We start from the raw sequence: 13,673 nt of genomic DNA on the forward strand, positions 1-13,673 counted from the left end.
TCCTGCTGTAACCAGAATCCCACTGCTTGCCTTAGGTCTGGGAAGAAAGGCGTAAGGATGGTGAAGCTGAACAGTAACCCCAGCGAGAAGGGAACCAAGCCGCCTTCAGTTGAGGATGGCTTCCAGACCGTCCCTCTCATCACTCCCTTGGAGGTTAATCACTTACAGCTGCCTGCTCCAGAAAAGGTAAAGCAGGTGCTCTTGCTCTCATCAGCCCCCAGGTTCCCCCCATCTCAGGAAATAAAGCAGCAAAAAATTCCACCTCACAAACCCTTTCATTCCATTATCTGCCAAATGTGCCCCATTTCTTGTAAAATGTAGTTATTCCTTCCAGAGCCAAGACATCTCTTATGTTATTTCAGATTTATGGTAAGTGTTTATTCATTTTTTTCTTCATATCTGCATAAATGGGCAAGCAAATTAATCTTTCCTTGTTAAAGTTTTCTTACAGCTGATGAATACTAATAAGCTTCTAGATGGTGACAGAAAATTCATCTTGATTATTTTGGGAAGGCGTTTCAGAAATTGACAGGTCTAGATTTGAGGACAGAGGATTGGATTCACTCCAACAAGCATTCAGTTTGTATCTGCTAAGGCCCTGTCCCTATACTAGGAGTTGGTTATAAAAAGACAAAATTACAAAATCCTTTTCCAGTATGACAAATTAGTCTATTCATCCTGTTACATGCTGTACGCGAGGATTACAAAGATTGTGAGAGTGCGCAGGTGGAAACAACTAAATTCTGTTGGGGCGGAGAGGGTTTGGGAATGGGACTGAGAGGACAGGTTAGGCAAACTGCAGAGGAAAGCATTTGAATTGGGCTTTTAAAGGTGAGTAAAAAACCTTTCTGGCAGACCATGGAGCGGGGAAGGGAAGGCATTTTTAAGGCAAAGGGCACACATGTGCAAAGCATGGAGAGCTTTCGGGGAGCAGCATGACTGCAGGAGAGTGTCTTTGGGGGAGGCGTGGCTGGAAATGAGTGACTGGCTGATGGCACATCTCCTGACATGGGAGTAGTCCATGAAGAATGGAGGTGGGCATTCATACAACGGTGGAGTGGGGGTTATGGACACATGGACACAGAAGGGAGAAATAGTATCATTTAAGGTCCACCTGGGACAACTTGGGGTTTTGTGATGTGAGCTTTTGTACACAGTAAGGGAGAGACTTGGAGGCCAATGATAGAGTTCCCTGGCTGAAGAGCGAACAATGGATCATTCCATCTGTTTGATTTCCCATTGGCATCTGTAGGAGGGCATTGTGTGTCTTAACCAACTGGCTTCAACCAATCAACAGAAAAGGAGCCAAAGCTAGATAAAGGGGCTGCTGATTGGCCAGAGGTTGAATCATTTGTTTTGAAAGTGCAGAGATTGTCAATATAAGAACGTGTAGGGGTGCGGTGGCAGACAGAGAAAATTCTTAAGAGCCATCCTGAGGAACTGATAAGTCCTTTAAAGATAAATTCTGAACAGGCAACTAACACTAAAGAGATGAGAAGGGGCAATATAAATAGAGTACCTGATACATGTATATCAGAGCTTCTTGGTGTTGAACTGCATGATAGAATCACCTGGGGAGCTTTTGAAACTCCTGCTTTCTAGGCCACACCCCAGAACAATTGTATCAGAGCCTCTGAGAGTGAGACCCAGGCATTTATATGAATGAAATCTCCCAGGTGATTCCTGTGTGCAGCCAAAGTGGAGGATCAGTTTTAGGTATGCATTACCTCTGGGAGCCATGGATTATTCATTTACATTTATAGATGAAAATTTGGTGAGTTATCCAAGCTCACAGAATGAGTAAGTGGGAATACTGGAGTTCGAACCCAGCTATAAGTAGAAGTTGGGTAGGAGAAGAGAGGGATATTTTCTTGGGGCTTTTTGAGGCCAGCAGCTATAGCCTTGCAGATCTGCATGTCCCTAAGAGGTGTGCAAAGAAAAGGGACTGTGTTGAGGTCATCTCTCCCCTAGCCTTCTATATTCCTGCAGTTCATCTAGAGATTATCATGGTCTCTGTCCTCCCTTACTCTCCCATCCACCTCCCAGGGCTTTATTCTTTCCTTGAGAGAAAATGCAGGTCTGATAACCACTGAGCATCCAGCCAGGTGTACCAGAAGCTGTCCCAAAGCCTGAAGGATGATGCATTTTCTTTAACAGTGGGCCTGCATGTGTGTAAGGGGAAACCAATCATCCTGGAAGATCCGGGGAGCCCAGTGTGACACATCCTCACAGGGGCACACTGCAGACTCCCTCTGATTGTCACCACACAGTCTTTCACCTGGGTGGCCTCAGTTTCCCATTTTGTGATATGGGGAGGATCATACCTACTTCAAAATGGTCATATGTAAAGTGCTTGGTTAAAAAAAAAACTATAAGAGAACAACATCGCCATTTTTCAGGTGCTTCCTAAATTCTTGATGCTAAGCTGTACGTGCACACACACACTCTCACACATGCATGCAATTTTATTTCTTATTCTCAGGAGTTAATAGGCCCCAGTGAGGGAGTCACTACTTTGGTTCGAATTTTACAGAAACTCAGACACAGGGTGGTAAAGTAGCTCCCCACAGAAAATAGCTGGGAAAGCATCCTGGATGTAGAGCCCAGGCAGTGCCGTTCTAGGACCTTCCTCCTCAGCAGGAATGAGGAGTCAGCCAGCCTGGGAGTCCCCAGGTGTGGTCTGTGGCTTGAACTCAGCCACTGACCTGCAGTACGCTCCACTCTCATCTCTTAGGTCTCTGTCTTCTCTGACTGGGGAATTGTATTATCAGTTTTCTGTGCTAATATTTAGATTTTTTGAATCTTTACAAGAGTAAATTTTTTCCCCCTGTGAACAGATGTGTTAAAAGTAATTTTTATTTAAGAAACTGAAGGTCTTCTAAATGCTTAGAATAGCATCCTTGTCACCAGCAATGACTCTGAAGCCACCTCTTTCAGTGGGTTCGAATCTCAACTCTTACCAGCCTGCTTTCGCTAAGAACTTGGAGGGTAGTTTCTTGAGCTGCCTCAGCCTCAGTTTTCTAGTGTGTAGAATGGAGATGCTAATTTGGGGACTCACCTCACAGGACTTTTGTAGAGGAGGCAGATTTAGCCCTGACACAGTTGTAAGCCCTTTGATTAGGCTCCAGTCAGATGGTGAGTATTTGAAGCTAAGATGGTTATCAGAAAGAAGGATATTTGACCCCAATGTCAGATCATGGCTTTCCTTTTTGAAAATGTAAAATACAGAGTGTGCTTATAATACTGAAAATCAGTCTTCTGAGTCTCCTTTAGCAGTATGAAATTTGAGTATCAAGAGAACACCTTCTGGAGGCTAGGTAAAGTCCTCTCATGGAACTTGTCTGAAGACTTGCTCCGAGCTAGGGGTGGGGACTATGCAGGACATTCATGTTATTTCAGTTAATCTTCCTAGCAGCCATTTGAGGTGGGTTTCAGTGCACCTATTTCACTGATGAGGAAAATGAGGCTCAGATCAGTATAATGACCTGCCCAAACTTTGCAGAAGAGTGGAAGGGCTGGGGTTGGAACCTCAGTGTACTTGATGTCCCAACTTTTTTTTCTGCATTGCCCTGCCTTCAATAAGAAGTCTCCTATTTTTGGAGAGTACTTCCTCAAACTATAGGCTCCCTCATCTGTGGCTGCACCTGCCCCATGAGCCCTCCCCCTGGCAGGCTCCTGGACCTGGAAGGGAACTGGACTGGTCCCCCAAATAGAACACCAGAACCCCCAGTGCTCTCTCCCTGCCTGGTGCTGGAGAGACTGGTGTCTGCCTCTGGGAGGAGCACCAGTCTCCTAAGTGGCCTCCTGCCCCTCCCTTTCATAAGCCTTAGTCCTCCACACTGCCCCCAAGCCTTCCCAGGGCTGTGCCTGGGTCCTTCTCCCATGGAAACCCTCTGCATCCCCTCACCCCACAATATCTCTTCCCTGAATCCTAACCTTACCACTCCAGCTCCTTCACCCTATCTGGCCTGCTGGCCTCCAAGCCTTTCACTCCCACATTGTGCCTGGAATGTCAGTGTGCCAGACCTTCCTGGAGTAGCGGTACTTCAGGCAGTTTTCTCTCCCTTGGGGACAGTTAGCAATATCTGAAGATATTTTTCATTGTTACAACCAGAGGGAGGATTCTACTGGCATTTTATGGGGGGAGGCCAGGAATGCTGCTAAATACACTACAGTGTACAGGACACCCCACTCCTGCTTCTGGGAAGAATTATCCTGCCCCAAATGTCAACAGCACCAAGGTTGGAAAACCCTGCCCTGGAGTCTCACACACTCCCCAGGATGTTCCATGCCTCCTCCTCTATGAACATGCCATGCCTTCTTCCCAGAATGCTCTTCTGGCTCCTTTGCTTGTATGATGTCAATGTTCATCTTTCTAAATCCAGTTCAGAAAGCAGCTCTCCTGAACGCCTTCCTCGACCACCCATAAGTATAGCTGTAGTTGTATTTATCACACCAGAAGCTATTCCTTCATTCATTCATTATTCATCTCCCCATCCATCCATCCATCTGTCCATCTGTTCATCACCCATCCATCCATCCAGCAAATTGTGTAGGGTACCATCTGTGAGCCAGTCACTGTGCTAGGCCATAGATACACAGCCATGAAAAGACAGCATTGGCCACTGCTTTCATGGAGCTTCCAGTCCAATGGGGAATAGAGACTTTGAACAATCCATTGTACAAATAAAAGCATATAGATGCAAATTGTGAGAAGGGCTATTAAGGAAAGAACAAGGTGTTGTAATGAGAGGAGAAATGAGACGTATAGGGGACCTGATTATAATAACAGGGTTTCAGGCAGCAGGCCTGGCTGAGCCCTGAGGAGGGTAGAGGAGGGGGCCACATTGGCTGGAGATGTCAAATGATAGGGAGGTACTTAAGACATGAGGCAGGGCGGGCACCTGTTCACGTGAGGCCTGGAGTTTTTTTTTTTTTTTTAAGTGATTTAAAGCACGAGAGTCATGCTTCAATTTTTGGAAGATTGGCCTCATTGCTGTGAGCCACCCTAGGGACAAGGGACAGGCTCAGTCTCATGCCTGGTCTTCTGACCTCCATTACCTCTTTCTTCCCAATAAGTCCTCCACGCAGCACAAGATTAGTGTCTGCCAAAACAGAGGTGGCTGGGTTTCCGGAAGCACCCCAATATGGGAGTAGAAGAAAATAATGGGAGGCCTGACACCAGCTAGAAGGCCACTGCCACGTTCAGGGAGAAGAGTGTAGTGGGGCAGTGGCAGTGAGGTGGGGAGGCTGGTGGTATTTAGAGATGGTGCCAGGTTGCTTAGAAGGAGAATTTGCTTTCTTTGCTCCATTTGCCCCCTAGACCTGAGGCCTTAGCTAGACCTGAGGCTGTGTCATCTCGGGAGACTTAGGCCTGGCATGCAGTGGGCAGTGGAAATTACTGGCTGATCTCTTCTCTTTTGCCTAACTTAAAACTGGGCTCAGTTTCTCTACTTGGTAGCTGAGGAAATAGACTCAAATCTAGGTGGCTTTCCCCTGGTCATGGGAGCGAGCTCTTGAGAAGCTGGAACATTAGTCTGCAGACATCAAATTTCAGGACAGGCCTTTGGGGCCTTGCTGCCTTAAGTAGCCACAATACCCCAGGTGTCCCCACAACCCCTGTGACGTGCTACCATGATCTGCATTTTACAGGTGCAGAAACAGGCTCAGACAGGTGGAAGGCAGTCCTAGGATACACCAAAGGAGAACAGTGCAGCCAAGATCTGCATGCAGGTGTGCAGGGAATGCCAGCTAATGAGTGGCAGGTCTGCAGAAAGCAAACCACAGGCAGGCACAACCCACCTTGGGAGAGCCCCAGGTGAACTGTAATCACCAAGTCTGCTGCTGTGCTCTGGGCAAACGCTCCTTTTCTTTCTATTGATTATTAAGTCTTTATGCATCTTGGAGGAGGTCACTTACCTGCTTGTGGGAGGAGAGGAACACAGATATTTAGAAACCAATGACTAGTGTATGGCATGCTTCAAATTTTGCATGGCAGGCCACATGCATTTTATAGTCCTAGAGACCTGGGTTCAAATCTCAGCTAAGCTATTTACTTACTGTGTAGCTTTAGGCACATTGCTTAGCGTCTCTGGGCTTTGAATTTGTTCATCCCTAAAACAGGCAATAATATCTGCCTAAGAGGGTGCTGGTGAGGGAAACAGTGTGACAATTGTCTAATGGGCCCAGCTCAGTGCAAGGCATACTGAAGGGGCACGCAGATATAGTTTTCTTTCTTTCACTGGGCATCCAGAATATGCCTCTTGAAGACGGCAGGTTTTGAAGGAGACTGCAGAAGTGGAGCATGCTGAGAAGGATAGGGTTTCACAGGTGGGTGTGGGGAGGTGTGGGGCCTGATGATGCTCTGCCAGGGAGGCCTGAAAGGGGGACCTAGGGCTGTCCCTGAGGACTGTGTGCCTTCTGGGCCTCTCTCTGGGCTTTCCGCGTTTCTTTTTCTCCCCAAGTCACAGGACAGAAGCATAGCCTTTCCCCAGGGAGCAGCAGAAATGCATATCCCTGCAGGCTCCAGGCTCTAGAGCCTCCTGGTTCTTCAGAGAATCTCAAGAGATGAATTATAAATCATCCCAAATTGGGACAACATCTCTGACTAGGTAGATCCAGCAAATAGGTAATAATCAATAAACATAACGAAAATACCTTATAATTTGAAAACATAATTTAAACAAACTAGACTTTTAAACCTATCAGATTGGCACAAAAAATGGATATTTCCTCGTGTTGACAACACGGGTGGCAAACTTGTCCTCAATTTGCTCTTGTTGGTTATGTAATGTGATGCAGTGTTTTTCAGAGGGTATTTTGACATTGTCTGTAAAATGTAAACCGTGGATGCCATTTGACTGGTATGCTTTTCACTGGTAGGAAATTACCCTCTGGGTATATTTTTCAAGTATGTAAAGGCCACGATATATTGAAAAGAACTGAGAGCAACTTGGACTTTTCCCTGAGAAGGGCCTGGTTAACTGAGCTGTGGCGTACGCAGGCGGAATCCTAAGCAGAGGTTTTGAGAATGAGGTTAATCTGCACACACCAGCATGGAAAGATGCAGCAGACACACTGCTCCATCCAAACAGCTTTAAAGAGAGTGGTGTGGAGTGATCCCATGTGGGGAAACACGCATAGTGTGAGCATGTTTTATTTTTGAAATTTGTAAGACAGTTTTGGGATGACACACAAGAAACTGTAAAATGTTTGGGAAATGGGGATTGGTGGGGGTGGGTGAGTTCCATTTGAAGAATTTTTTTTATTACATTTTAGGTTTTGGGGTACATGTGAAGAACATGCAAAATTGTTGCATAGGTACACACATGGCAGTGTGATTTGCTGCCTTCTCCCCCTCAGCTATATCTGGCATTTCTCTCCATGCCATCCCCCTACAACTCCCCACCCCCCACTGTCCCTCCCCTATTTCCCTCCAACAGACCCCAGTGTGTAGTGCTCCCCTCTCTGTGTCCATGTGTTCCCATTGTTCAACACCCGCCTATGAGTGAGAACATGTGATGTTTGATTTTCTGCTCCTGTGTCAGTTTGCTGAGAATGATGTCTTCCAGGTTCATCCATGTCCCTACAAAGGACACGAGCTCATCGTTTTTGATGGCTGCGTAATATTCCATGGTGTATATGTGCCACATTTTCCGTGTCCAGGATAAGAATGCATCACATTTTATTCATTTATTTTTAGAGACAGGGTCTTTCTCTGTCATCCTGAAGCTTGAGTGTAGTGGTGTGATCCTATATCGCTCCCTGCAGCCTCAAATTCCTGGGCTCAAGCAATCCTCCTGCCTCAATCTCCTAAGTAGCTGGGACTATAGGCACATGCTGCCACACCCAGGCTGATTTTTAAAACTTTTTATAGAGACAGGGCCTTCTTGCCCAGACTAGTCTCAAACTCCTGGCCTCACGCGAACCTCCTGCCTTGGCCTCCCAAAGTGCTGGGATTGCAGATGTGAGCCACTGCACCTGGCCTCAGAATTTTTATAAAAATCACTCCCATTTCATGGCTGGTGAATGGTCTCAGGGAGTGGATGTAACTTGTTCACTTTCACACACAGGGAGATCGCTGTGAAGCCACTGTCCCTGTCTGTACAGGGAGGTGTCACAACAGCACAGTTTGAATTCAAATCCTAACTCCACCTACTTGCAGTGTGACCCTGGGCAAGTTTATTAACCACTCTGACCCTCTGTTTCCTCATGACACTAATATCTTCCTCCAAGGATTGTTGTAAAGACAAAATGAGGAAAATACATAGTAGATATTTATCATAGTGCCCAGCACATAGTAGATGCTTAATGCTACAGTGTAATTATTATTGCTGTAGTTCTTAACATTATCTGTTTAGTCCTAGACTCAGGTTCCTTGTTTCTGGAGGTCACAGGGACCACCCCAGGCAGCAAGGAGAGATGAGCAGTGACATGGCCTGGGCCTCTGGACTGTGGAAGACTCAGGTGGCAGAGCTACGAGCACCACTGTAATGATTCCAGCCCAGGCGGCTTGCCTCTGTTCAGAGCAGAAGGAGCTAGAAGTCCCTTATAGAGAAACTCATGGAGAATACCTCGTCTTGCTCCATGTTGTACATTGCTGTAGAAATGGGGAGTTACAGATTTGTTGGGCCAGGTAGTTCACTTGAGGCCAACTTTTATACGGAGAAAGCAAAGGTCCAGCAAGAAAAACAACGTTTATTCCATGGCAAGAGCTCTGAACTGGGAGTTGGCATTCATACTAGAGACCTGCTTTTGTGTCTTACTGTGTGACCTGTGGCAAATCCCTTTCCCTCTCTGTGCCTCAGATTCCCCATTTGTGAGTTGATGGGGTTGGACAATACTGCCACTAAAGTCTTTTGAGCACTGACATTTTGCCCTGTGTTCTGGGTCCAATACCAAACTTCAAGGGCCCGAGGAAAAAACTCGGACCCAAAGAGGGAGCGTGGAGTGAGCAGCGAGAGGTGCAAATGGGGGAAGTTTCCCGCTAAGGATGCAGGCCCCTTTAGGCAAGTTTGCCTTCTCTCTTTAGAAATAGGATTTATTTGTTCACTCATTCATTCCACAGTTTTTATGGCCTCCCTAATTATGTCCTGGTTCCCCAGGATCAGTGTTCAAGGGTTAGGTGGCACTTGGATCTGAGCTTAGGTTCAAGCCTGGGCTCTGCCTCCTAGTGGCCATGTGAGGTTGTGAAGTCGTTTCTGCTCTCTTGGACTCAGGCTTCTTATCTGTAAAATGGGAATAATTACCTTTACCTCATAGAGTGATTGAGAAGATTGGCTGACATATAGGATGTAAAGTGTTTGGCACAGTGCCAGGCATGTGGTGGGTACCTTTACAAAAAAACAAAAGCCATGATCAATAGGAAAAAGTATGATATTCTTGAGTTTGAATCCAGCTCAACCCGAGGCCGATCGTTTGATCACAGGCAAGCGAGTGGTCTATCGGAGGCTAAATTTTCTCATCTGAAAAATGGGAATATTATTATTAATAATGATTTTGAAGGAGAGAACTGAGGGTTGGAGAGAATGTTGTCAGGAGAATTATGAGAATTGAATGAGTCCACATCAGCAGGGCACCCGGCACCATGCCTGGCTCATAGTAGGGACTCAGTGCCAGCCGTTCATTGTCCTGGCTCTGAACCTGTCTCTTTGCTCCAGGGATGAGCTGATGGATACAGCTTAGATCTATTTTTGGACTGTGAAAGTCCAGCTCATAAAAATACAATCTTGCTCCTTGTCAGCACTTCTGCACTTTTATTTATTGTTCCTGCCAATCCTGGGACCTCTCCATGTGGGAACCTCTTCATTATTGATAATCCTGGGAAGTAGTATTTTAAATTTTTATGATCTGTACTTTGCAGCGTCTAAGCCACCATGTATTATCTGGCCTTGCCAGTGAAATGGGTATTATATCCAGACAAGGGGTCTTTTAGGGATGAATAATTTATCCCATTTTCACAATGCCAAGTATGTTAAATTATGTTCTTCATACTAGCAGCTGACAGGACCATGGGAATCCAATGTGTAAATATGAAAAGAAAACAAAGTTATTGCTTTGCCCAAATCCACAATCGTGTTTGAAAACCTGGAGTTTTATTTTTCCGAATATCTATGAAAGCCCACTTTTAAGAATAAAAAGAGTAAAAGCAATTTTGCCTCTCCCTTCTCCACTTTTCTTCTCTCATTTCTGTTGATAGACAAGGTGCTCAGGTCTCTGTTTTGCTTCTTTTAACTGTGGGAAAAAGAAGAATGTCTAGAAGAGAGGCTTTCTTTGCAAATTTATTTTTCTCCTGTCTTGCTCTCTATGCCTATGCAAGCTGATTCCTCTAAGGTACAATTAATAACTATTGGCTAACATTTCTTCTGCTTTCCCCTTCAGAATACTAAAAAAAGTAACTGTGACTATATTGTTTATAGAAAGGAAAGGTTTCTGGCTTTACTCCATAGGAACAAAACACCAAGCTTTATGAAAGTCCTCTAGCTGGCTGGTTGCAGTAATTCTGTAGGGCTGTATTTTCCCTGCTCTCTTCCAGTCCCCATGCAGTGTACCTTCACTGTGGTCAGAGGCCTCTCCTGTGCCTGACCTGCATACCTGCAGGGGCATTTTCTCATTTATGATCATTCCTCAGCTTTTCTCTGCCCTCACATTAATCTTCAAACTAGCATGGCTTTCAGAGCCTCTGTGTGCCTCTCCAGCTTCTTCCCTGTTACCCACTCAACTCACCTGACCTGTTCCCAGGCCACTTAAAACTTCCTCTCTGTAGTTGCCTCAGGTCTTGGCCTCCCAGGTGTCTTCTGAAGGTTTGGTGGTATCGTCTCTCGATCTAGAGGGATCTTTCTCCTGGCTTTGCAAACAAGAAAGCTGGCCAGGGTAAAGGTCCAAAGAGAGATGATGATGTCCTGGACTGGGGTAGAGGCTGTGCAACTGGATGGGTGGGTTGATTCAAGGGAAATTTTTGAGAAAGCTGGAGCTGGAATGGGTGGAATAATGGAATGAATTTTGAGACTAAAGGGAAAAGAAGAATCATGAGAGATCCCTGTATTTGATTTGACATAAACAGTGTTTTGGATAATGCTGCTATTGTCTTCTAAGTTGGGGATTACGTGGCATGATGATGTTGAGGGTGAGGTGGCTGGGGCAGGAGGGTCAAAACCCAAGAGCTTTGGTGCAATCATGGTAACTTTCTTGTGTCGATCTAAAGGAGAATGTCCAGTAGAGGATCATCTGAGTGTTAAGTGACATCTGAGTGGAAGTATAAATTTGGAAGTCATGAGGATAAACAACTTGATTAGCCACGTGTGGTGGCAGGTGCCTGGAGTCCCAGCTACTCAGGAGGCTGAGACAGGAGAATTGCTTGAACCTGGGAGGCAGAAGTTGCAGTGAGCTGAGATCATGTCACTGCACTCCGGCTCGGGCAACAGAGCGAGACTCTGTCTCAAAAAAAAAAAAAAAAAAAAAAAGGCAACAACCAGCCAACCAACCAACCAAACAAACAAAAACCAATAAACTTGGAAGTGATGGGAGTGAGAACGTGCAGAGGGGGCTTGTAGATGGAAAGAATAGTGGTCGTGAGCTGGCTTTGAGAAATCCCAACACTGAGAGGTCAGGAGAAAGAGGAGGAGCCTGGAGAGGAGACTGAAGCGGGCTGACAGGTGAGCCAGCAAGACAACCAAGAGAGAGGCTGCCATGGTCCCAAGGGAGGAGAACCTTCCAAGGAGGAGGGAGAGAACAAGCCTGTCAAAAATGACTGAGAAGTCGAAGAAGATGAAGGCAGAGCACTGTCCATTTGTTCCTGGCAAATAGGCCGAGACCTTTTGAAATGGAGATGGAATTCCAAAGAGCTAACACTTCCTCGGGGTGAGGATAAAATATTGGTAGCAGCCTGAGTTGCTTTTGGAGAAAATGTGGCTTAGCTAAAGAAAAAGCAGGTGACTGAGGACTCACATGGTGTCAGGTACCTGTCTGTCTCTGGCCTGTGTTTGAGCTTTTTGGTTTGAGAAGTGAGGCCCTGAAGCTAAAGGAACTGTTTTCTTTTTATTTTTTTTTCCATTTATATATTTTATTGCATTTTAGGTCTGGGGTACATGTGAAGAACATGCAAGATTTTTGCATAGGTACACACGTGGCAGTGTGATTTGCTGCCTTCCTCCCCATCACCTACATCTGGCATCTCTCCCCTTGCTATCTCTCCCCAACTCCCCTCCCCCCACTGTCCCTCCCCTATTTCCCCCCAACTGACCCCAGTGTGTAGTGCTCCCCTCCCTGTGTCCATGTGTTCTCATTGTTCAACACGTGCCTATGAGTGAGAACATGCAGTGTTTGATCTTCTGCTCTTCTGTCAGTTTGCTGAGAATGATGGTTTCCAGGTTCATCCATGTCCCTACAAAGGACCCAAACTCATCGTTTTTGATGGCTGCATAATATTCCATGGTGTATATGTGCCACATTTTCCCTGTCCAGTCTATCATCGATGGGCCATTAGAAAGTCACTCAGATCCTAAGTAGCATTTCATAGAGGTTCAGAGCAAAGCAGGACATGAATTTGAAGAAAGGGCTCTGGCCCCGACTCTGCCTAACTTCAGCACCCTCTAAGCCCATGACTGCAAATGGTGAATGGTATATTTTTTATGATAAATATATTATACATATAAATTATTATACTTGAAGCTGATGTAAATGACATCATACAACATATAAAAACCTCTTGGTGTCTGATTATTTTGTTCAATGTAATGTCTATGAAATTCATCAATGCATATACAGTATAGCTGTGAGGCATTCCATTTTATGAGTAAACCACAATTTATCCATTCTCCCATTAGTGCACATTTGAGATCTTCCCAGTTTGAGGCTATCAGGAACAAAGCTGCTATGAACGTTCTGGTATGTTTTGGTGGACCCATTATGTTTTTGAATGGACTTTTTGCTGACACCTAGGAAATCTGTTGATTTTGGTTTGCTTATTTAGTATTTGGCTACCTTACTAAATTCTGATTGCTTTCCAGTTCATTTTCTTGGGTTTTCTTGGAAGACATGTGTATCAGATAGAAAGCTTTTAGTTTCAAGTAACAGAAAACCCAGCCAAAATTGGATTAAGGCCCAAAGAGTATATATTTGCTCCCATAACTGTGGAGCCCAGAGTAGGTCTAACTTCAGGCAAGTTGCAACCCCGGGGTAGTATGTCATCTGGACCCAGCTCCATTTCTCTGGGTTCCTCGTGACTCTGTCCTTCTTTTTGTGCTGCCTTTGTTCCTCTCCTGGTTCCCATCAAGGTGGCAACAATTCCAGGACTCAAGTCTTCACCACACCATCCAGAGGAAGAGTCACTCTCATGAAGACCTACAAGGCTTCTTTCATCAAGACACTAGTCAATACTACCTCATAGCTCTTTGGTCCAAACTGGGTAACATGCCCATGCCTGAGCCAATCAAATTGTGTGATCAATAGGATGGTATGCCCTAATTGGCTCAACTTCACTAGGGCCCATTGCTGTCACTAAGGAAGGGATCAATTCCACGAAACCACATGGCTTCCACAAAGTGAGGCAGGGTGGGTTCCTGAAGGGTATATCATAGAGCTTTTGGTTGAAGAAGGAGATGGATTTTAGAGAAGCAACCTCAAAATATTTATTACTATGAGAATAAGAATGATATTGCCTGTAATGATTATCC

The 13,673-nt window shown here is 45.4% G+C and overlaps 1 protein-coding gene across 1 annotated transcript in view; it reads left to right on the forward strand.

The window, feature by feature from the left end:
- The window catches only part of NSG2 (neuronal vesicle trafficking associated 2), a 62,783-nt gene that overhangs the window by 1,102 nt on the left and 48,008 nt on the right, over positions 1 to 13,673 (forward strand). The window contains exon 2 of the mRNA XM_032260384.1: positions 36 to 186. Coding sequence (XP_032116275.1) covers positions 58 to 186 — 129 coding nt within the window. The 5' untranslated portion in view covers positions 36 to 57. The remainder of the gene's footprint in view (positions 1 to 35; positions 187 to 13,673) is intronic.

The sequence above is a fragment of the Sapajus apella genome, unplaced genomic scaffold (assembly GCF_009761245.1).
Source record: "Sapajus apella isolate SASKATOON/1434 unplaced genomic scaffold, GSC_monkey_1.0 scaffold117, whole genome shotgun sequence".
NCBI classification, from domain to species: domain Eukaryota; kingdom Metazoa; phylum Chordata; class Mammalia; order Primates; family Cebidae; genus Sapajus; species Sapajus apella.